General features: G+C 55.6%; 1 protein-coding gene and 1 long non-coding RNA gene across 3 annotated transcripts in view; one reads left to right on the forward strand and one right to left on the reverse strand.

Moving 5' to 3' along the window:
- ADCY8 (adenylate cyclase 8) overlaps positions 1–7,787 on the reverse strand; it is a 93,844-nt gene extending 86,057 nt beyond the window's left edge. Inside the window, exons 1-2 of the mRNA XM_078862738.1 lie at positions 6,463–7,787; positions 670–1,715 (exon numbers count right to left, since the gene is read on the reverse strand). Of these exons, the coding sequence (XP_078718864.1) occupies positions 670–1,569 (900 nt within the window). The 5' untranslated portion in view covers positions 1,570–1,715; positions 6,463–7,787. The remainder of the gene's footprint in view (positions 1–669; positions 1,716–6,462) is intronic.
- Positions 7,788–7,981: 194 nt separating this feature from the next.
- LOC144935890 (uncharacterized) lies at positions 7,982–21,779 on the forward strand. Of its 2 annotated transcripts, XR_013637367.1 has the most exons (4): positions 7,982–8,180; positions 18,447–18,641; positions 20,115–20,256; positions 20,539–21,779. It is a non-coding gene; the product is annotated as an uncharacterized LOC144935890 (long non-coding RNA). The 2 variants fall into 2 exon arrangements; XR_013637366.1 differs by lacking the exon at positions 18,447–18,641 and having other exon boundaries at positions 8,004–8,180.
- The last annotated feature ends 976 nt before the right edge of the window (positions 21,780–22,755 follow it).

Genomic DNA, 22,755 nt, shown 5'->3' on the forward strand with positions numbered 1-22,755 from the left:
TACACACACACACATATACACACACATACATACACACATACACACACATATACACACACACACATATACACACACACACATACACACACACATACACACACACACATATACACACACATACATACACACATACACACACACATACACACACACACATATACACACACGCACTCGGCACGACTCGGTGCTCGTTGGACGCGCTTGCAGCGAACGCGAAGCGCTACACGTGCAGAGCCGTCGCCTCGTTTGTCTGCGTCGGTAGGCACGCATCCAGCTCAAGTCTTGTTTTCTGTAAGCGCTCTCTATCGTGACGTATACAGAGATGAACCCCCCGCCCCCCTCACCCCCCACTAGCCCCCACCCCTCCACCTACATTCCCGACGTGAAGGGTGCAGGCTGGACGCATGCGTTCTCGGGCAGCTTCTCGCGAGCTTTGGCCGATGGGCACGGGACCCTACTCGTCTATCCCCCCAAACATCATCATCATCATCAATCAACCCACCTCCACCTTCACCACCACCACCACCATCACCACCACCTTCACCACCACCACCACCACCATTACCACCATCACCACCACCATCACCACCACCACCACCACCACCACCATCACCACCACCACCACCACGGCGCGCCCCCCCCCCCCCCCCCCCCTTGCAATGAACTCACCTGCCGGGGAAGGAAGTCGCTCGGAGCCAGGACAAAGCCCTGCACGAGCAGGAAGACGGCGGAGGTGGACATCCCGGCCAGGATGGACCACAGCAGCGGCAGCGGGAGCATGGTGTAGGTGGCGAACACCGTGAAGAGCGCGTACGAGACCCCGTCGCGGTAGAGGCCGCAGCCTAGCCCGCCTGCCACCTGCACGCTGAGCGACAGCCAGGTGATCATGCCGGCGCACTGCAGGTATGCGTGCGACGCCGCGTTCTTGCCCACGAGCACGAGGATGCACAGGATGACGCCGACGGCGATGAACGCGCCGGCGAGCGCGGCGCGCACGGGCTTGAGCATCGAGGGCGCCACGCTCGTGTAGACCACGAGCACTGTGAGCTTGAAGAGGATGTCCACCACGTTCATGACGATCAGCGACTTCCGCCGCTGGCGCAAGAAGTAGCGCTGGTAGAGGCGCTCTAAGTCGCGCGACCTGAACGCGTCTCTGAGCGTGGGCAGGATGAGGCCCCGGTACGTGATCCCTCTGCCAAGCAGGTACTCTGATGCCGTGCGCTCGTACGAATCGCCGCCTCCTCCTCCTCCCGCGCTGTAGTCGCTGTCCGTCGAACTGTGGCTGGCTTTACCTGGGTGCACCTTCCCCGAGCTCGCGTGGCTGCCGCTGCGAGAGCCCTTGCTCAGGATCTGCTTGTTGATGTCCTGGATGTCCTGGTCGGTCACCGTGACCTTGCACTGCGCGCTGCGCTGCTCGGTGATGTGCCGCACGGCAGACTGCCACATGAGGCGCCTCGGACCCGCCACGAGGTGTCCCGAGGAGCCGTGCGGCGCTAGAGAGCTCAGCTCCTCGTCGCTGGCCGTGCACGGTTTGCCGTCCACCGTGGAGCCCTCCGCGTTGTTCTCCATGGTTCATGTGCGTCGGGCGGACGGGCAGAGAGTGGGGGTGGGGGAGGGTGCTGCTCGTCTCGTCTTGTCCGTCTGCCAGCGGCGGCGGTGATGGCGCTGCTGCTGCTGCTGACGCTGCTGCTGATGATGCTGCTGCTGCTGAGCGACTGTGGCGAGGAGGGAAGGAGGAGGAGGCAAAGGGCGACCCGGGTCAGCGGTGTCAGTCAGACAGACGGCGCGCGTGCGGATGGATATACAAAGTCAGATAACAGCGGTCGGGGTTAGAGAGCGGCGCGCTGTCAATCCCACGACGTGAGTTCGATTTCCGTTCGAGGCGAACGTCGGTGGTGAGTGATGTCTGCACCGATCCGGGGGGTTCTTCTCACGGCTCGCCGTTCACCGCCACGCACTGACCCCGATTCACAAAGGGGGGTATTGTCATCGTGTTATTAAAAGGATCAGACGCATCAGATATATCTGCGTCAGGGGAACGATTGCACGTGCGAATGCGATTTGAAAAGTCAGAAACACACGGCCGGATATGCGAGTCCGATACGACAGACTTGCATGCACGATTTAGGCCACCGGTGTAAGACGCACGTATCAGGTGACACAGGTGTCGGGTGACACATGCGTCAGACACACGTGAATCAATCACACACGCGCGCGCACACGTGTGTCTGACACACGAGTCGGACACACGTGCCAGACACGCGAGACGACAGCCAGACCCACGGTTCCGAAACAATGCCACGACATACACGTGACTCGTTCAGAGATCAATTGGAACTCGCTCATTGAGGCAGGTAAATGATGATGATGATGCTTATGATGATGATGATGATGATAATTATACAAAGAATGATTTTTTTTTAATTCAGTGATGAAAACCTCGCTGAGTGTCAAAACTGTTGTCCCAGGAGGATCCTGCAATGTGACGTTTGCCAGTCCCTCCCATCGCCGGGTGGTTTGTCGTTGTGTGTGAGTAAGAACCCCCCCCCATCACCACGCGTTACAGAGGAGGGGGGGGTCGGTGACTGACACTCGAGCTCCGCACACGACAGATTCAAGAATCCAGTCGCTGTACTTCCATCTGCCGCCCACCCCGTAGCCCCGAGCCGACAACGCCTGGTAGACGCGGGTCGTATCCCATCCGAGAAACCAACCGGGCTTTAAAACCGCCGCTCAGCTCCCGCGATGAGTCGAGATGGGGCACACTCATCGGCTGCGTCGATTTGATGCCGAAGCAGCGGTGAGTTCCGCATTATAAATTCGGAAAACCAAAGTCAGGACTCGCCAAAAAAAACGGTTCACGTTTTTTTTTCTTCTCTCCCTCTCTCTCTCTCTCAGCTCAGCGGCATTGACACCATCGTCAGCTTCCCTCCCTCCCTCTCTCACCCTTCTATCCCATCCCTCTCTCACCTCAAGACAAAACGAGCTGACGTCCGCAATAACAACAGCGGAGAGGGGTTGGGGCAAACGGTCAAACGACAGCCGATTTGGCTCAATGAGTCCTGGGCGAAGAGTCCGGTTTCCGAATCAGAGATGGGCCAATCCAATTTAGCGCCTTGCCGTCGCGGAATGGAGCCGCGGCACGAACAACGTCAAATGCATTCTCTGACCTTGCCCGAGCCAGTGCGGGCGTTGCGATGAGTGTCCGGCAGTCACAGTCATACAAATCGGAGACGTGAAATGCGCAGCCCCCCCCCCTACCCCCTTCTCTCCCCCCCCCCCAAACCCTCCATTTTTGTCAATCCACGCTGGATCAGGGCCCTCGTTTCCCAGATTTGTGTGTGTCGGGTTTGGTCATTTGACCATAACAATCTTGACTTAAAGCTTTCGTGACTTAATGCTTTAGGTAATTCGGTAAAGTCACGTAGATAGGTTCCAAGAAAATGTTTTAAAAACCTACGTTTCGATCACAACACAAGCGATCGTCATTATTGTGTTGTGATCGAAACGTCGTCGTTTTTTTGTTATTTTTTTGAACCTATCTACGTGACTTTACCGAAAGACACAAAAAATTTGACCGTAACAATTGAGCACGCCGGTCAGCGCGCTTTGGTGCAGGCGGGCAGCGGAGACGTGGGGACTCGCAATCACAGAACAGCTGTTGCCTTTGGTGCGCTGCCCTCTGCTGCCCGTAACGTCGCCCCCATCACTCCACCACCACTCCACCACCACTCTACCACCCCACCACTCAACCACCCCACCACCCCACCACTCCACCACCCCACCACTCCACCACCCCACCACTCCACCACCCCACCACCCCACCACCCCACCACTCCACCACTCCACCACCCCACCACTCCACCACTCCACCACCCCACCACCTCACCACCCCACCACTCCACCACTCTACCACCCCACCACTCCACCACCCCACCACCCCACTACCCCACCACCCCACCACTCCACCACTCCACCACCCACCACCTCACCACCCCACCACTCCACCACTCCACCACCCCACCACTCCACCACTCCACCACCCCACCACCCCACCACCCCACCACTCCACCACCCACCACTCCACCACTGCACCACCTCACCACCCCACCACTCCACCACCCCACCACTCCACCACCCCACCACCTCACCACCCCACCACTCCATCACCCCACCACCCCACCACTGCACCACTCCACCACCCCACCACCTCACCACTCCACCACCACACCACCACACCACCTCACCACTCCACCACCACACCACCCCACCACCTCACCACTCCACCACCCCACCACCCCACCACTCCACCACCCCACCATCGCATGCCACCTGCTCTGGTAAATGGAGTGGGCCAAGACCCACAGAGAAAGAGATGCGCGCTGCTTGACATTCACACCGCGCGAGACACAGAGAGGATAACACTTAACCCAGAGAACAAAATCGCGAATCGAGCGGACAACATCCGTGACCGCTGCGGAAAATAAAGTCGGCTCGGGCAGGACGCAGTCGTCGCCGGCTGGACGCGAACGAGACTGGTATCGGAATGACACGCAACGGACGGAGCGCTCCCGAGTGCGAGCGGCGATGGGAAGGTCATCTCGTGTGCGGGGAAGCCGCGATGATGGATTGGTGGCATCGCGGGACCGTGAAGGGTGGCGACGGCGTTGGGGAGGTTCTCACTCAGCAGTGGACAGACCGTGGCTCGGGATGACCGACTGATGACGAGTATTATAATATGACGATTGGTAATGAAAGTCACCGAGGAGGTGGGCGTGCGATAGCGCAGAAGCCACACGCTTTGCCGCAGAAGGAGGTGAGCCACTAACGAGGTTGAGAAGCCATTAACGAGGTTAAAGACAAAGGCGTATGGAGATGCCGCCTGCATTGCGTGGTGACACCGCACAAGCACACACAACAAGGATAACTCGACGCATTCGTCGACAGCGCTGCTCTCAAGTGAGATATACAATAGGCGACGTTTCGGGCAATGGGCCTTCCTTCTCCGCAGCAAACGTGCCGAGCTGCGAGCTATTTATTCAATTGCGAAGCTGCGTTACATAAGGCCTTCCCCCCACCCACCACCCTCTATTCGCGAGTTATCAAATCTGGAGCGCGTCTCTCATCATCCTCATCCTGATCCTCACCCTGATCACCATCACCCAGTGGAGCTCGGAGAGCAGCAGCAGCAGCAACGCCGGGCTCAAGTAAGCGCCGCGTGTCCCGCGATAAAACCCGTCAGGTTCCAGCAGCCGAGTGCTTTAAGCAATTCCGCATCAATTACAGCGCGTTCGATGGGATTTATCAATTATTATCGTGGAGCCGTGTCCGCTTCTGTGCCGTGCGCCTGTGCGTGCGTGTTGATGCGCGTTGATGTGTGTCCGTGCGTCCTTTGTTGCCGAATGTGCGGCGGTAGCAGTGTAACGGTGAGCCAAACCTGCGCTCCGAACACTCCACGATCCGAGTTCGATTCCCGCTCACGACCTACACCGGTGACGATCATCTGAACCGGTCGTGGGCTTCCCCTAGGTTGACTTAGCCACAAATGGGTACCCGGTGCGGTTTGTAAACACCGCCACTGGGGAGACAAAGGCGGTCGGGCGTGGTGCTGGCCACCCACCCCCTCGTGTTGCCATGCTGGCCTTCATAGGTGCTCGCTAACAGAACTTGCCCGAACAGTCCATCAAGGCTATATGAGGGACCTTTGTCTTTGTAGCTTGATTGAGGCTGTGTCTAATGTCTATGTGTGTGTACGTGTGGCCGTGTCCACGTGCATGTGTGTGTACGTGTGCCTGTGTATACGTGCATGTGTGTGTACGTGTCGCTGTGTCCACGTGCATGTGTGTGTACGTGTGCCTGTGTCTGTGCATGTTTATATATTTATGTGTATACGTGTGTATGTCTTAGTGTTTTGTATCTATTTGTTTATTTATGTACATGCTACTCATACGATGTGTACATACTATATGTGTAATACTGTATATGCGCGGGCGTGTCTGTCTGTATTTGTTTCATCTTTTAATCGCACGTGTGTGCGTGTGTGTTGGTTGGTGCTCGTTCACACCACTTGTCCCAGTCGTCTGTTGAAGGCTATATCGGGGATCTTTGTTTTTTCTTTCATGCCGTGTGCTTGTGTGCGTGTGGGCACGTGTCTGTGTGCTTCTGTATACACGTCTGTGTGAATGTGTATATATGAGCGCATCTGTATGTGTGTGTGTATACACACGTGTGTCTATGCACGCATGTCTGTGTGTGTGTGTGTGCCTGTGTGTAAATACACCTGCATGCGTTATCGTGTATGTGCATGTATCTGTTTGCATGCATGCACACATCTGCACGCACGTACGCCTGCGTATCTGTACGTGTCTCACGTCATTCATGGCTATGTGTGCGTGAGTGAGTATGGACATCGACACGAGCGTGCCCACCCTCTGTATCTGCAAGGACGAGCGCGTGCCGTACCTTTGCGCGCAGAGGGCGCTTGGTAGTGGAGCTGTAATCGCAGCACCGCCTTGTCCGTGTCACCTCTTCGACGACAAGCGACCTCGTCCCCAATAATAGCCAGCAGCGCGCGCCGCCGGCTGCCTCGCAATGTAAACAACAGCGACCGCCTCCTCGTCCATTCACGTGTTGCCTCCCACTCGACCACCACCTCCTCCTCCGACTCCTCCGACGACTCCGACGACTCAACCCGCTCTCGTCTCTGCCAAATATCTCTCTAACCCTCCTCCAAATTCACCGAGGTCGTATTTCTCATCGCTGATGTCCTCTTCACCTGCTGCTGCTGCTGCTGCTGAACGTCAACACACCTGGCCTCGCGCACTTGACGGCACGTCTCGGCGGCTGCGCAGGCGATGCCGGTGCAATTTCGGAGCGCTCCTCTGCGTTCGTGCGCGCGGTCACGGGGCAGTGCCCACAGACGGCGGCGGCGGCGGCGGCGACGACGGCGTGGGAGGCGGTGGTGGGAGCAGGAGACCTCAAACAAGCAACAGTCCTCGTCCGCCGCATATCGAGCAGCGGTCACCGAAGCAGCCCGCGCGCGGCTGTTGCTGCTGTGAGACACAGGCAGCAGCAGCAGCAGAAGCGGCAGCAGCAGCAGCAGGAGGAGGAGGCACAACCGCTCCCGCGTCGCGGGACGCGGCTGCCTGACCCCGAATTGGCATCAGTCAATTGACATGGGGCAGATGATGACCACCACCGCCGCCACCAGCAGCAGCAGCAGCAGCAGCGGCAGCAGCAGCTTAGTGATATAAATAGATATGTTTTTTTTGTTCGAGTACGGACCGAACCTAATTACTGCGCCGTCTGGTCAAGTTTGTTGACCTCACGTGGCAGTGTCGGCAGTGTTGTTAATGGTCATCGTCTTCAGCAGCAGCAGCAGCATCGACCGCAGCAGCAGCAGCAGCCGCCAAGTGCGCCTCGCGTTGAAGGCTAAGTCCCCGTGGTCAAGCTGGCATCTGCGGGTGCGCGTCCAATGGGTCTCGCCGTCTCAGCGTCTCTCCCCAACCCCCTTCAGCTCCCCTTCCTCGCAGATTCTCTCGGCCAGCAGCCAGCCCGGGCCCCTCTGCCTCGGCTCGCCTCTCTGTGGGCGTCTGCCTGTGGCTCTCTGCTCTCTCTCTGTATCAGTTGTGGATCTTCGCTCGGGGTCGGATTGAATCTCGCGATTCGCAAGAGATCCCCCCAGTACCGCTCCTCTCTCGCTCTCTCGCTCTCTCGCGCGCTCTTTCTCTCTCCCTCCACGGCTCCGTTCTATTCTCAGCGGTCGAGTAACGGCGGCTGCGCGCAACGAGGCAGTGGGAGGGAGGGTGGGTGGGTGAGGGAGGGAGGGTGGGAGGGTGAGGGGGGAGGGAGGGAGGGTGGGTGGGTGGGTGAGGGAGGAGAGAGAGAGAGGGATGGATGGAGGGAGGGAGAGACGGAAGGGATAAAGGAGAGAGAGAGAGAGATGGAGGGAGGGAGGAGGGAATTGGAGGGCTGGGCCGTGGGCTCTCTGCGTTTCCGTCTCGGTACCTATTTGACGTCAGCTCACGGAGCGCAGAGGGGGCGAGGAGGGGGAGGGAGGGAGGTGCTGGATCAGGCATGGGTGGATGAGTGATGGAGAGAGCGCGTGAGTGAGGGAGAGCGAGCGACGAAGAAGATATGTCAGCAACAGAAAATTCACACGAAGGGACGCTCACGCCGAGGTATACATCTCCGTGAATGCATTTGTTTCCGTGTGTATCTGCGTGTGTGTGTGTGTATCTGCTTGTGTATCTGCGTGTGTATCTGCGTGTGTATGTGTGTGTATCTGCTTGTGTATCTGCGTGTGTATCTGCGTGTGTATGTGTGTGTATCTGCTTGTGTATCTGCGTGTGTATCTGCGTGTGTGTGTGTGTGTATCTGCGTGTGTATCTGCGTGTGCGTGTGTATCTGCGTGTGTATCTGCGTGTGTATCTGCGTGTGTGTGTGTGTGTATCTGCGTGTGTATCTGCGTGTGTATCTGCGTGTGTGTGTGTGTGTATCTGCGTGTGTATCTGCGTGTGTATCTGCGTGTGTGTGTGTGTATCTGCGTGTGTGTGTGTGTCTGCGTGTGTATCTGCGTGTGTATGTGTGTGTATCTGCGTGTGTGTGTGTGTCTGCGTGTGTATCTGCGTGTATGTGTGTGTATCTGTCTCTCTGTGTGCGTAATGGAGCGGTGGCGCAGCGGTCAACGCACTGCGCTACGATCCCGACGGAAAGAGTTCGATTCCCGCTCACGGCCAATACCGGTGACGATTATCTGAACCGGTCGACTCAGCCTCAAATGAGTACCCGTTGCGGCGTGTAAACATCGCGACTGGGGAGAGAGACAGCGGCGGTAGGGCGCTGTGCTGGCCACCCCACTCCCTGGTGTGCCGTGCCGGCCTTCAGTAGGTGCTCGCTAAGGGCTCTAGCGAGCATGGGGGGGGGGCTCTGTCTGTGCGTGTTCCCGTGCGCATTGCGCGCGGGATGTGGTGGGGGAGGCGACAGATGATTTTGTTCAGTTTTACCGCGCGACGCATTCGATGGGCACGTGAACTGCACGCTCCACGCCACCCTCTTCAATCTCATCCCCACCACCAGCGCCGCCACCACCCACCCTCAAATCTCCCACCCCCCACCTCTCCCTTTCTCACCCGCCTCACCAGACCACGTGACCGGCGCTCTTTAACGATACCGATTGCCATTCATGTGCTCACACCCGATTCACAATAGCCCTGGGTAGGGGGCTAGACGGCGTGGTGGTGCGCGCGCGTGTGTGTGTGTGTGTACGTGGGCTGCGCTATGAACCTGTGAACCCAGGTTCGATTCCCGCTCACGGTCAACAGCAGTGACGATTATCTGAACCGGTCCTGGGCCTCCCCTGGGTCGACTCAGCCTCAAATGAGTACCTGGTGCGGTGTGTAAACGTCGCCACTGGGGAGACAAAGGCGGTCGGGCGTTGTGCTGGCCACCCACCCCCCTCGTGTACCATTCCGGCCTTCATAGGTGCTCGTTATCGAGCACTTGCCCCTACAATCTGTTAAGGCTATACGAGGGATTTTTGTCTTTGTGTGTGTATGCTCGTCATCATCAACACCACCATCAACAGCAGACGCTCTCTATCCACTGCTGGATGAAGGCATCACCCAAGCCGTCTCCATCCACCACGGCCCAGAGCTGCTTCTGCTGCTGCTGTTGCTGCTGCTGCTGTTGCTGCTGCTGTTGCTGCTGCTGCTGTTGCTGCTGCTGTTGCTGCTGCTGTTGCTGCTGCTGCTTCTGCTGCTGCTGTTGCTGCTGCTGCTGTTGCTGCTGCTGTTGCTGCTGCTGCTGCTGTTGCTGCTGCTGCTGCTGTTGCTGCTGCTGCTTCTGCTGCTGCTGTTGCTGCTGCTGCTGCTGTTGCTGCTGCTGCTTCTGCTGCTGCTGTTGCTGCTGCTGCTGTTGCTGCTTCTGCTGCTGCTGCTGCTGCTGTTGCTGCTTCTGCTGCTGCTGCTGTTGCTGCTGCTGTTGCTGCTGCTGCTGCTGCTGCTACTGCTTCTGCTTCTGCTGCTGTTGCTGCTGCTGCTGCTGTTGCTGTTGCTGCTGTTGCTGCTGTTGCTGCTGCTGCTGTTGCTGCTGCTGCTGCTGCTGTTGCTGTTGCTGCTGCTGCTGTTGCTGCTGCTGCTGCTGCTGTTGCTGCTGCTGCTGCTGTTGCTGCTGCTGTTACTGCTGTTGCTGCTGTTATCATCCATCTCACGCGCACTGATCTCACCCATCTCATCTCGGCGGTGGTCGTCCTCACTCACGCCTCTACGTACTTGGCAAGGGCTCGCACTGCGTGATGTCCGCCTGAACCACTCGCCCCTGACAGACCGTAACGGCCTCTACGGGAGGATCTTTGGATTTGCCTCTCCGTGTCGGTGTATCCGGTGCATGTGTGTGTGTGTGTGCATGTGCCTACATATACGGGGAGCGGTAGTGTAGCTACGAACCCGGCAGCCCAAGTTCGATTCCCGCTCACGGCCAACACCAGTGACGATGATTTCAATGGGCCCTGGGCCTCCCTTGGGTCGACTCAGCCCTAAATGAGTACCTGGTGCGGTGTGTGAACATCACCACTCGGGAGACAAAGGCGGCCGTGCGTGGTGCTGGCCACCCACCCCCCCTCGTGTGCCGTGTCGGCCTTCATCTGTGCTCTCTAACAGCCCTTGCCATGTGGAAGATCTTTGTCTTTTGCGCGCGCAATGCGTCGTGGTGAGTGCACCGCGCTAGGAACCAGGCGACCCGGGTTCAATTCCCGCTGTGACAATTATCTGAACCGGTCTCGCGCCTCCCCGAGGTCGACTCAGCCTTAAACGTGTAGTTGGTGCGATACGTGGTAAGCATCAGCACTGGGGAGACAAATGCGGCCGGGCGTGGTGCTGGCCACCCACCTACTCGTCGTGTGCGATTCGGATCCTCCTAGGTGCTCGCTAAACAACAACATTTTGTTAGAGGGCTGCTTCAAGGTGGCCATGGTCATAGCGCAGTGTGCTGACCGCTGCGCCACCACTCCACTCCTGTTCATGGACACGTCACAGCCCTCGTTGTCAATCCACTGCTGGATGAAGGGTTATTTGTCCATATTTCACCACGCGGGTCGATGGGATGTTTGGTGAAGACGGGGTAGCACAGAGACGTTGGAGCACAGAAGTACCGTACAACCATTGATTTCCCCTCCACCACCGCCCTCTAATGACGACGTGCAACAACCTCCAAGCACTCTCCAGGCTCCGTCCTGCTTAGCTTCTGGAGGGTGTCGAGACCGTGCGCGTGCCCGGGTGATCTGGCAGCAGCAGGCAGTGGATTTGCGATGGGGCTGTAAATTGTCATTCATTATTCATGCATTGCGTATCACGCTACGTTGGAATGCAATATGGATTTTTCATTTCAACGGTAACAAGCATTTAATATTAACATTCAGTCAAGGGAAGTGCGTTGGCGCTGCGCTGCGCGTGTGTGTGTGCGCATGGGTCCGTGTTGTATGTGACTTGGTGGTATTTGGGTTGAAGGTGGAGGGGTTACCAGTTCCCTGGCACTCGTCCAGAGCCCCCCCCCCCCACTATGGCCGCTGTGGTGGCTACAATCGCCATGAGGGGCATGGGCGATTTGAGATTGTCCCTTCCCCCAATGGCACCGCTCACCAGAGCGTGTTACCAACGAGGAGGTAGGGGGATGTTTTTCCCGACGTGCACATAGCCTGGCACAAGCGCCGTGGTGACGTCCCAGCAACTTAGTGTCGAATGTCGGTTTTTGTTGTTGTTGTGTGAGCATTTATCCATCGCGTTTTGCAATGCGTGGGTCTGCGTGCGCATTCATTGGTCTGTGTGTGCCTGTACCTGTGTATCTGCATGTATGTGTATGCATGTGCATGCATGTGTGTGCATGTATCGGGGTGTTCGTATGCGTGTATCTGTGTGTATGTGTGCATGTATCAGAGTGCACCTAGCATGGCACAAGCGCCGTGGTAACGTCACAGCCACTTGGTCAAAAGGCGGTCGTTATGTATTTGTGTGTGTGCATGGGTCTATGCATGTGTGTGTGTGTCCATGCGTCTGTGTGCGTGTGTGCATGTGTCCGTGTGTCTGTGCGTATGGGGAGCGGTAGTTTAGCGGTTAGCGCACTGCGCTACTAACCCTGAGACCCGAGCTCGATTCCCGCTCACAACCAACACCGGTGACGATTATCTGAACCGGTCCTGGGCCTTCCCTAAGCCGATTCAACCTCAAATGAGTACCTGGTACGGTGTGTAACCATCGCCACCAGGTAGACAAAGGCGGCCGGGCGTGGGGTTGACCACCCAACCCCTCGTGTGCCCGTGCCGGTATGCATAGGTGCTCGCTAACGGCACTTGCGTCAACAGCCTATTGAGGCTATCCGGGGCGGGGTTTCTGTTGTCTTTGTGTGTGTGTGCAGGACTCGACGCGAGCGACTCGAAGCATCGATGCGGGAGCGATTTAAAAGCCGAGAGGAACGCGGCGTAGAATCGGAGGAATTAAAATAAGACGCGAGCCAGAGGTCGCAACCGGGTACCCGATACCCGTACCCTACCCGATACCCGGCTACCCGTACCCGGCCAGGTACGGGTACCCGTTTGCGACCCTGGTGCGGCCGGGTACGGGTACGGGTAGGCCGTGAGTCACTGGTGAGTAACCGTTTGTCACTCATTTCGGGTAGGGTACGGGTACGGCCGGGTACGGGTACCCATTTGCGACCCTGGTGCGGCCGGGTACGGGTAAGGAATCAAAACCCGTTTGCGACCTCTGACGCGAGCTCGAAGGGGACCCCCGGCTCCTCCACCCGGCAGCCTTTCCCCAATAGCCCATGGGGCTGTGTGGTGGAGGGCCGTGTGTGTGTTCAACACAACGCAGCACAGAGGACACACGCTCGTTGCGTTAGAGAATATAACGTCATTAATAGTCATTGGGTGGAATGCTATTTATTTATATATACAGGAGAGCATAGTTGATTCTGAATAATCGTATTTTTTATAGTTATCAGGAATGACCTCTATTGTGGATGCTTGGAAGTTTTATTTTTGTACGGAGTGATTTGTTTGGCTTGCTTAAGACTGTCTTATCTAATATCGTTTCAGGTTTCGGTAGGTGGATGAGTGGGTGGATTCGGAGGCTATGGTGAGAGGGTGGGTGAGTCGTAGCTGGGTTAGTGAGTGGGTGGATGTGTAGGTGGGTGGGTGAGTGAGTGGTGGGTAGTGAGTGGTGTGTAGTGAGTGGTGGGTAGTTTGTTGGTCAGTGGTGGGCAGACTGGTTGGTGCGTGGGTGAGTGAGTGCTTTGGTGGGTGAGTGGTAGGCAAGTCGTGGATGGGTAAGTAGTGGGTGAGTGGTGCATAGGTGGATTGATGGATTATGTGGGTGAGTTGTTGAGTGGGTGGGCAAGTGGGTGGGTGATTGATGCCGTGAGTGGTGTATGGGTTGCTGGTGCGTAGGTTGGTGAGTGGGTGAGTGGTGGGTGGATGTCACAGTGGCGTGGCGATTGGGTGGGGTGGTTTAGTGAATTGCATCGCTCTGTAAATCAACTGAATGATGTGTCAGCCAGCGATGTAACTGCACAATCCGTCGGTGGGGGAGGCGGCGTGGGTTTGTACTCGGTAAATAATGGATCTGTAGAACCCGGGCAGGAAATTAATTCGGAGTGAGGTTTGCTTTGCGGGTTTTTTTTTACTTTCGCATTAATATATGCTAATTTAGTCCCTGGGGCAAATGGGTTACTTGCAGAATTGGTAAGGGCAGGCGAGTTGTTTTATTTAGTAATTAAACAGTTACGCTTAGATGTTTATTATTTATTTATCTCTCACTCTCTCCGGCTCTGATACGTCTCAATAGCTCAGGTTTCCCAGCGCACCCGAGGGGTGAGCATCGTCGTTTAGTCGGCGAGAAAGTTGGGCAGGAACTGTGTGGCCTTGCCGAGTTGAAAGACGTAGATGCGACGGGGAAGGGGGGAGGGTATTTGTAATGTTTTACACGCTTGTGTTGCCTCCGAAACGTCGTGATTTTTATTTGTATTTTATTTCATTAATTTTAATTTTTCACCTACGTGACTTCACCGAAAACACCTAAGAATATGAATACGCATACCATTGCTGAGCAAATAGTCCCACCCATCACTTGCCTCTCATATAATCATAGACTATACAGGAAACGAATAGCGCACTTGTAGAAGTTGTAAATCGGTGAATTGAATGGGAGAGCTTCAAATGTTGATGTCAGGTCGATGGTTGACCCAGCCCATTGATGTTCCCTTCTGGAAATCCACTGCTGGATGAACCCCCCCACCCCGCCTCACTTCACGAGACGTAGTATCAATGTGGCTCCGTCGCAGAGAAAGCAGTGGCAGCCGTTGTTCGTGTTGGAGAACGTCCCGCGGAAGCGGATATCGCAGGGCTACGTCTGAGATCCCGTCTTCAATTTTCAATTTAAAGCTTTCGTGACTGCAGGGATTCATCTTCTTGGTTCTTTCGGTAAAGTCACGTATAAGGGAAGTAATAGACGCTGTCTCCCCGACAGACCTGGTCTTCACCTGAGGAGGGCTGCTTGCGTTGTGGCCGAAACGTCGTGAGAATTATTTTATTATGTTTTATTTTTATTACTTTCTTACTTCCCTTCTACGTGACTTTACCGAAAGAACCAAGAAGATGAATCCCGTCTTCAAGTCAAACTCTGTTCCACACAACAGGGAGGGTCAACACCTCCCTATTGATCACTCGCCCGGCCACAGTCAGACCGGTATTTTGAATTAGCAGAGCTGGAATTTAGACGCATTAAGAGCAGAAATGTAATGCAATGGGATGGTTAATCCCGTGCAGCCGTCTGTGATGAGGCCCAGGCCATCAACTCGCTCCGCTTGGGAAATACAGTCGATCCACATGCTGCTCTGCCACATCAGTCCACTTCTTCTCTCGCCCGTGCCGCGCCTGCTTACCGCCCTCGATCCGGCCAAACAGGGCCACACGCAAAGACCCCCCGTGTAGCCTTAACAGTCTGTTGTGGCAAGTGTTGTCGTGCACCTATGAAGGCCGGCAGGGCAAACGAGAGGAGTGGATGGTGAGCACCACGCCCGGTCGCCTTTGTCTCCCAAGTGGCTAAGTTAACACACCGCACCAGGCACTCACTTCATGCTGAGTCGACCTAGGTGAGGGCAACGATTGGTTCAGATAAGCATCAGTGGTGTTAACCGTGAGCGGGAATGGAATCTACTGGACATCTGTGAAACTGCTGGATGTCTTCGAAAAAGAGCTTTATAGCTTATCGGATTCCTCCAGTACAAATAAAGATTCTGAACACGGGTCTCCGGATTTGTACCGCAGTGCGCCAACCGCTACACTACCACTCGCCATACGCACAGACACACACACACACACGGTCCCACGCGCGCGCACACACACACAAGCACGCACGCGCGCACAGATACATGTCCGCGCCGTACCACGCACACACACGCACGCGCGCGCGCGCGTAAGCACCGGCCACTCACTCGGCGCGTGCCCGTGCACACATTATGGCGCGCTGATGATGACAAATGAAAGCGGGTGGCAGTGCACAGCTGAGCGAGCAGCTACAGCCGTGGCACGGCTGGGCTTGTTCCGCGGTGGGAGGAGAAGGAGGAGGCGGTGGTTGCGGTTGGGGCGGAAGGATGGAGCTGGGTGGGTGGTTGGGTAGGATGGGAGATGGCCGAGGGTGGAGGTAAGAAAGCCGTGTTGATGCTGGCGGTGTGTGTGTGTAAGGTCGTGTGTTTATTGCATTGTCTTAATCTGTAGGCACGCTTCCGCTCTGGTGCGGTGTGTGAACGCTCTCACTTGCGCAACAAATCTACTTGCACGACGACAAAGATCCCCCGTGTAGCCTGTTACAGACGATTGGGGAAAGTGCGGTGAGAGAGCACACACGAGGTGGTGGGTGGCCAGCACCACACCGGGCCGCCTTTGTCTCCCTAGTGGCGATATTTTTACGCAACGCACCGGGTACTCATTTGAGGCTGAGTCGACCTAGGGGAGGCCCAGGACCGGTTCAGATAATCGTCACTGGTGTCGGCCGTGAGCGGGAATCGAACCCGGGTCGCCAGGTTCGTAGCGCAGCGTAGCGCTAACCGCTGCGCCACCGCTCCCCACGCTATATACCCACACACACGCGCGATCTCGTGACAAACCTGACGTTCATCCTCTCTGAACTCATCAGTATTTCTCTCGCAAAACACCAACGCCTCCCCCCCTCCTCCTCCTCCCCCCTGTTAAATATCACATCTGAAATCATTTTCAATTTCAGCCGCGACGATGTCACTATGCCTCACGTCTATTGACCTGGTCCCCCGTCACGCATCGATAGTCGTTATCACGCGGCGAACCCCCCCCCACCGAATCCGAGCTTTCGGTCAATGTGTCGTGATGCTCTGCAATTCCTTATTATTATGATGACAACGATGATGAGAATGTGACGCGCGTAGTTAAACCCAAACGAAACAAATGTTCTGGAGACAAACAAACAAACAACCAGCCGAGAATGATCTCCGGCCACCAAGTGAGCCTCTATCAATCTGACCGGCCGCGTCAGATGTCACGAGCCAAGCAAGGTGCATTGACTGGTACTTTTCTACTTTACCGAGTGTTGACATCTCCAGCGTTTAACAGTACGTTGACCAATTTCTCTTGTAGCCCCGCCCACCACCCCCACGTTCCATTCCCTGATTACCACATTCAGATAAGCCCCTCCCCCCTTAACTTGTATTTTAAGTCTTCTTGGTTCTTTCGGTAAAGTCACGTAGAAGGGAAGTAATAAAATAATAAAAATAAAACATAATAAAATTATTCTCACGACGTTTCGGCCACAACGCAAGCAGCCGTCCTCAGGTGAAAACCAGGTCCGTCGAGGCGACATTCAGACTCTGTCGCCTCGACGGACCTGGTTTTCACCTGAGGACGGCTGCTTGCGTTGTGGCCGAAACGTCGTGAGAATAATTTTATTATGTTTTATTTTTATTATTTTATTACTTCCCTTCTACGTGACTTTACCGAAAGAACCAAGAAGTTGTATTTTAAGGGCTGATCTTTTGGAATTTTCCTCACTTGATGCAGTAATTTTAGCTGTGACGGTCCCACCTGATGACGGAGACTTGTGTTGCCTCCGAAACGTCGTGATTTATTATTTTATTTTATTTCCATTATTACTTTTATTAACTTTAAATTGTATTTTTTAGCTACGTGACTTTACCGAAAAAAAACCTAAGAGTGTGCATGGACCTGCCCAATACGTGGACGGGTGACGACACCGGCACGCCAGGTGTTGTAGGCGGTGGAGGGTGAGGAGGGATGAGCGAGTTGGGTGAGAGGGGGGCACCTGTCAGATTAATGTTTACTTGTTTAACTAGGCGAGAACTCGGGAGACCAGGATAGAGGCTCTCTTGCCAGATTGACCTAAAACGAGTCTGCCAGGAGAGGGGGAGGGCAATATTTACTGCTGCTGCGTGTGTGTTTCTGATACAAATTGAGTCAAATGCGGTGAAATTCTCAAATTCGGCAGACGAGGACTCTGACACCGGCACACAACGGCCTGCTCTTGCGAATGACGCCAGGGGATTTTTTTTGTTTTTGTTAAGGCCCACGGCGAGGCAGGCGGCGCGTATTGGTTCCCGTTGTTACACAACTGCAGCAATAACCAGGGCGGCCGCTGGGTTTCGAACCGCGGAGAACCGCCCTACCGCTGGGCCCCGTCACCCACCTCGAAAGGGTTTTGGGATTTCTCCTCGGGTTCTCCGGTCTCTTCCCACAGCTGAATTCCTCCCCCCCACACCCACCTAAATATAACTTGGTGTCGGCCAAACATCAGAATGCTGAATAATGACCTGCAAATTACTCCCTTAGAATTACACCCGTGGGTCTGTTGAACTTCTTTCGCACCGTACGGAGCCAACCGTGCGGGGTGGGGGTTGGTAAGGACAACAAACTAAACACAAAAGCAGTTATAAAATAAATGAGTTTGTCAATATAGATGATGATTTAAAAGTGAATAGCTCCCAATGGCTTCCTCAAATCAGAAGGAAGAGCGTTTCAGACGGCCGCAGAAGCGCATCTGAAAGCGCGCGATGCAGCAAAATCGTCCACTACAGAGACAAACATTGGCAGGGCCTTCCCTAAAAAGAGCCTTGAGTGAGGCTTTCCTGGCTAAACAGGTTCTGTATAACCATAAGAACGTGTGAAACCAATACATACAGTGTATACAACTTTAAAACAATAAATTATTGCACATGCAATGCACGTATCGAGAGCGTAATGATCGATATTAGTTGAAAAAATAATCGATATTTTTAGCTGTCGTTCCCCGCACCTCTGATTAGCACAGTTAGCAGCGTACGACGCGAAAGCAGTTCAACGTACATACGAAGTTCAACACGCATTCATTGACGTATCAATTCGTTGCTCCACGTGTATTTCAATTGCCTGCTAGATGGCTGGACTGCGCTGGGCAACATCTGCTACCTAACGGATTCGTCGAGACGCGGCGTCCAATACCTTTCGCCGCCACATCTCCGGCTTCCCCGCGTTCGATTGCACGCGCAACATCAGCGGCGAGTGATCATTGGAACTTGAATCGCTTCCACTTTTCTTCCTTCACCTACATAACCCGCAATGACCCGGCACGGTGAGGTTAGGGATCAAATGACTCTCTCGGCCTCGGAAGAAATTCAACCGAGCAGCGAATTAACAACGCGGTGGGAGGGGGGGTGGGGGCGGTGCCCTGCGAATTAATTCATCGTTAATTGGTCTAACGAACGAATCCGACGACAATGATATGCAGATGCACGGAATTTCATCTTCAAATGGGTGACACAAAGCTTTGGAATAATGTGGCGCTCGCACAAACACACACGGGGGGGGGGGGAGGGGGGGTGCAGAAGCGTTTCCACGCACCTGCCAGATCAATGGCAGCGACTCGCATTCAAATCATGGTGCATATTTACGTCTAACAGAGAGAAACGCGTGCTCCGGACAAACACGAGGGCCGCACTTTGATGAGACGATGTCATTGCTCGCCACCTTGGAAACATTCGGAACGGGCCGTGTCGAAAGATAAAGGCCCGCCGCACGTATGCGTGCACGCGTGTTGAACTTCTTTCGCACCGTACGTAGCCAATCGTGCTAATCGGAGGTGCGGGGGTTGAAATGCGACAGCTGTTGTCGTAGTGCAGCGGCGATAACCACTGAGCCAACGCTCCCCCCACCGCCCACAAAGAGATACGAAGATAAAGATCCCCCCCTCCGTGTAGCAAGTGCTGTTAGCGAGCACCTATGAAGGCCGGCACAGCACGTGATGCGGTGTTGTGGCCAGAGCCACGCTGTCTCGCCAGCGCTGGTATTTACACGCACCGCACCAGGGTAGTACTTTTTAAGGCTGAGTGGAACTAGGGGGAGGCCCAGGATCGGTCGAGATATTCGTCGCGGGCGTTTATGCCGCGAGCGGGAGTCGAACCCGGGTCCATCGGATTCGCAGCTCAGCGTGCCAACCCCGCACCTGCGATGAGCACGTTTGGGCCAAAATAATTTCGACAATTGTGCATAACCAGTACGCGTGGTTCACGACGTGTCGTGTCAGATCACCAAAGCTGGTCGCACTGAGATCGCGGTTGAGAATTCGCGATGCGACCGCGTTCACGGGTGCGGTTGCTCAGAGAGCGGCTAGTGGGGGACGGGGGGTGGGTGGGTGGGTGGGAGTCTCAGCCTGGCCGACAATGACTGCATTGCAATAAAAAACCACGCAAAAATCATCGTCGCCCCAACACTTCTTTGTCACATCCACCGAGGCGAGCAGCCAAAAGCGTCGAAATATATTTGGCTACAGAACACGGTGTGCGTACGATGGTCGCGCAGTTCCCCGTCTTCGGTTCAGAGTTCTTACCTCAAATCGATCGCAATATGTTTTGAGGGGGGTAGGTGGTGAAAGGGAATTCCCGAGAGAAAAAAAAACATTGTTGCTGCTCCAAAATCGTGGATATTTTCTGCGAAGGGCACATTATTATTATTATTTTAACAAATAAAATATACGTTTTAGGATGAATAAATGTCCTTGCAATGTTAACCACTAATGTATGTTGAACTTTTTTCGCACCGCACGTAGCCAATCGGTAAGGAGCGAAGAGAGCATTGGCTCCTCAGCGGTGGTGGTGGCGGTGGATGAACCAAGTGCCTCTCTCGCGCACACGCACTCACAGACTCCGCCTGCACAAAAGACAGCGACTTGCAGAGGCCGGCATTGCTCGGTAAACAGGCGTCGTTCTAGCAGTACTAATAATAATGACGATAATCGCAGCGTTCCGGAAAATATTGATTAAACAATTAAGCCCTGCGCGTTTTGACCCGTGGATTTTTTAAAAAATGTACTGCTGTGGATTTCACACCTGATGACGATTGCTTGTGTTGCAGTCGAAACGTCGTGAGAATTTGTATTGTTTTATATTTATATTATTTTATTATTTCCCTTCTACGTGACTTTACCGAAAGAACCAAGAATATGTTACTGTTTTTGTTTGTTTGTTTCTTAGAGTTATTGGACCAGGGCCGCCGTTTGGATTCGAACCGGGAAACCCTCCGCAACAACGATAACGATACCAAGGGGCGAACGCGCAGCCCCCCTCGGCTGGAGTGTTTGGACCACGCAGGGAGAGTTTGTTTCTGCTATCGTCCATGTGCAGCCCCCCACAACTCGGCCCAGCCCAAGTCCGCTCTTCCCTCCGATCGCGGTCGCCGCGTCGCGCGCTTCTGCGGCCGTCTGGAACGCTCTTCTCTTCAGATATTAGGAAGCCGCTGGAGACTGCGCACTTTTAAATCATCGAGACTGACGCATTCATTTCTCTAGAACTGCTTTTTGTGGTTGGTTTGTTGTCCCCCCCCCCCCCCGCCGCACCGATTAGCACGGCTGGCTAGGTACGGTGCAAAAGAAGTTCAACGTACACCAACAACAGCGGCAGCAGCAGCAGCAGCACCACCACGCGTGCTGTCTGGCTTTTTTCTCCCACAAAGAGCCCGCTGCATAATGTTTAAATTTTTTTATTTTATTTATTCTATTTCTTTTACCAGGTAAGACCCCACTGAGCTCTGTAGTTTTTCTTCAGAAGCGACCTGGCTACAAATCACAACTCGACCAAGTGGCTTATCGTCTGTAAATGTGTAGCAGCCAAGCAATCTGAACGCACGATTCTAAATGTGGAGGGGAAAACCGGAGGCCCCGGAGAAAAATCCACGCGACCACAGGGAGAGAGAGAGACACGCAAACTCCAAATACACAGCAGCAGCAGGCGTCAGGGGTCGGGATCGAACCCACGATCTCCTGCATACCAGGCGAGGTAGTTAACATTTCACCACCGTGATGATAATGATGAGAGAGAGACACGCAAACTTCAAATACACAGTAGCAGGCGTCAGGGGTCGGGATTGAATCCACGATCTCCTGCATACCAAGCGAGGTAGTTAACATTTCACCACCGTGATGATAATGATGAGAGAGAGAGACACGCAAACTCCAAATACACAACAGCAGCAGGCGTCAGGGGTCGGGATCGAACCCACGACCTCCTTGCACACCACGCGAGGTGGTTAACATCTCGAAATTAACAATTGAGTTGTGTAAAAACAAACAATCCGGACTGCATATACAAATAAAGAAATGAAGTCGCGCTGCCCGAGTGGCACTGCGTCGTCTTGTTGTTGTTGCTGCCACTGAGGCCCGCAGGCTTCGCGTGCTCTTTTCAAATTTGAGCAAAAGCGACGGCGAGGGATAAGAGGCCCCCAAACCTCCACCCCTCCCCCCTCCACCCTTCCCCCCCTCCACCCCTCCCACCTCCACCCCTCCCACCTCCACCCCTCCCACCTCCACCGCTCCCCCCTCCACCCCTCCCACCTCCACCGCTCCCCCCTCCAACGTCCCCCCCCCCCACTCCACCGCTCCCCCCTCCACCCCTCCCCCCTCCACCCCTCCACCCTTCACCCCTCCACCCCTCCCACGTCCACCCCTCCCACCTCCACCGCTCCCCCATACACCCCTCCACCCCTCCCCCCCTCCCACCTCCACCGCTCCCCCCTCCACCCCTCCCCCCTCCACCGCTCCCCCCTCCACCCTACCCCCTCCACCCCTCCCACCTCCACCCCTCCCCCCTTCACCCCTCCCACCTCCACCCCTCCCCCCTCCACCCCTCCCACCTCCACCCCTCCCACCTCCACCGCTCCCCCCTCCACCCCTCCACCGCTCCCCCCTCCACCCTTCCCCCTCCACCCCTCCCCCTCCCCCCGCTCCCCCCTCCACCCCTCCCCCTCCACCCCTCCCACCTCCACCGCTCCCCCCTCCACCGCTCCCCCCTCCACCGCTCCCCCCTCCACCCCTCCCACCTCCACCGCTCCCCCCTCCACCGCTCCCCCTCCACCCCTCCCCCCTCCACCCCACCCCCCTCCACCCCTCCCCCTCCCCCGCTCCCCCCTCCACCCTTCCCCCTCCACCCCTCCCCCTCCCCCGCTCCCCCCTCCCCCCTCCACCGCTCCCCCCCTCCCCCCTCCACCCCTCCCCCTCCACCCTTCTCCCCAACCCGCCCCCCCCTGACCTTGCCCCTCCCCCACACCCTGCCGCCCCGACCCCCACCACCCAACCCCGCGACGTCCATCCTCCGCATAATCCCCCCCCCCCCCCCCGAAATACACCGGACCATGCACACCGCACAGAGCCTCACAGCGACATTCGCTCTGTTTCAATGGCCACTGGAAGTGAGATC

Source organism: Lampetra fluviatilis, chromosome 14, assembly GCF_964198595.1.
Source record: "Lampetra fluviatilis chromosome 14, kcLamFluv1.1, whole genome shotgun sequence".
NCBI classification, from domain to species: Eukaryota; Metazoa; Chordata; class Hyperoartia; order Petromyzontiformes; family Petromyzontidae; genus Lampetra; species Lampetra fluviatilis.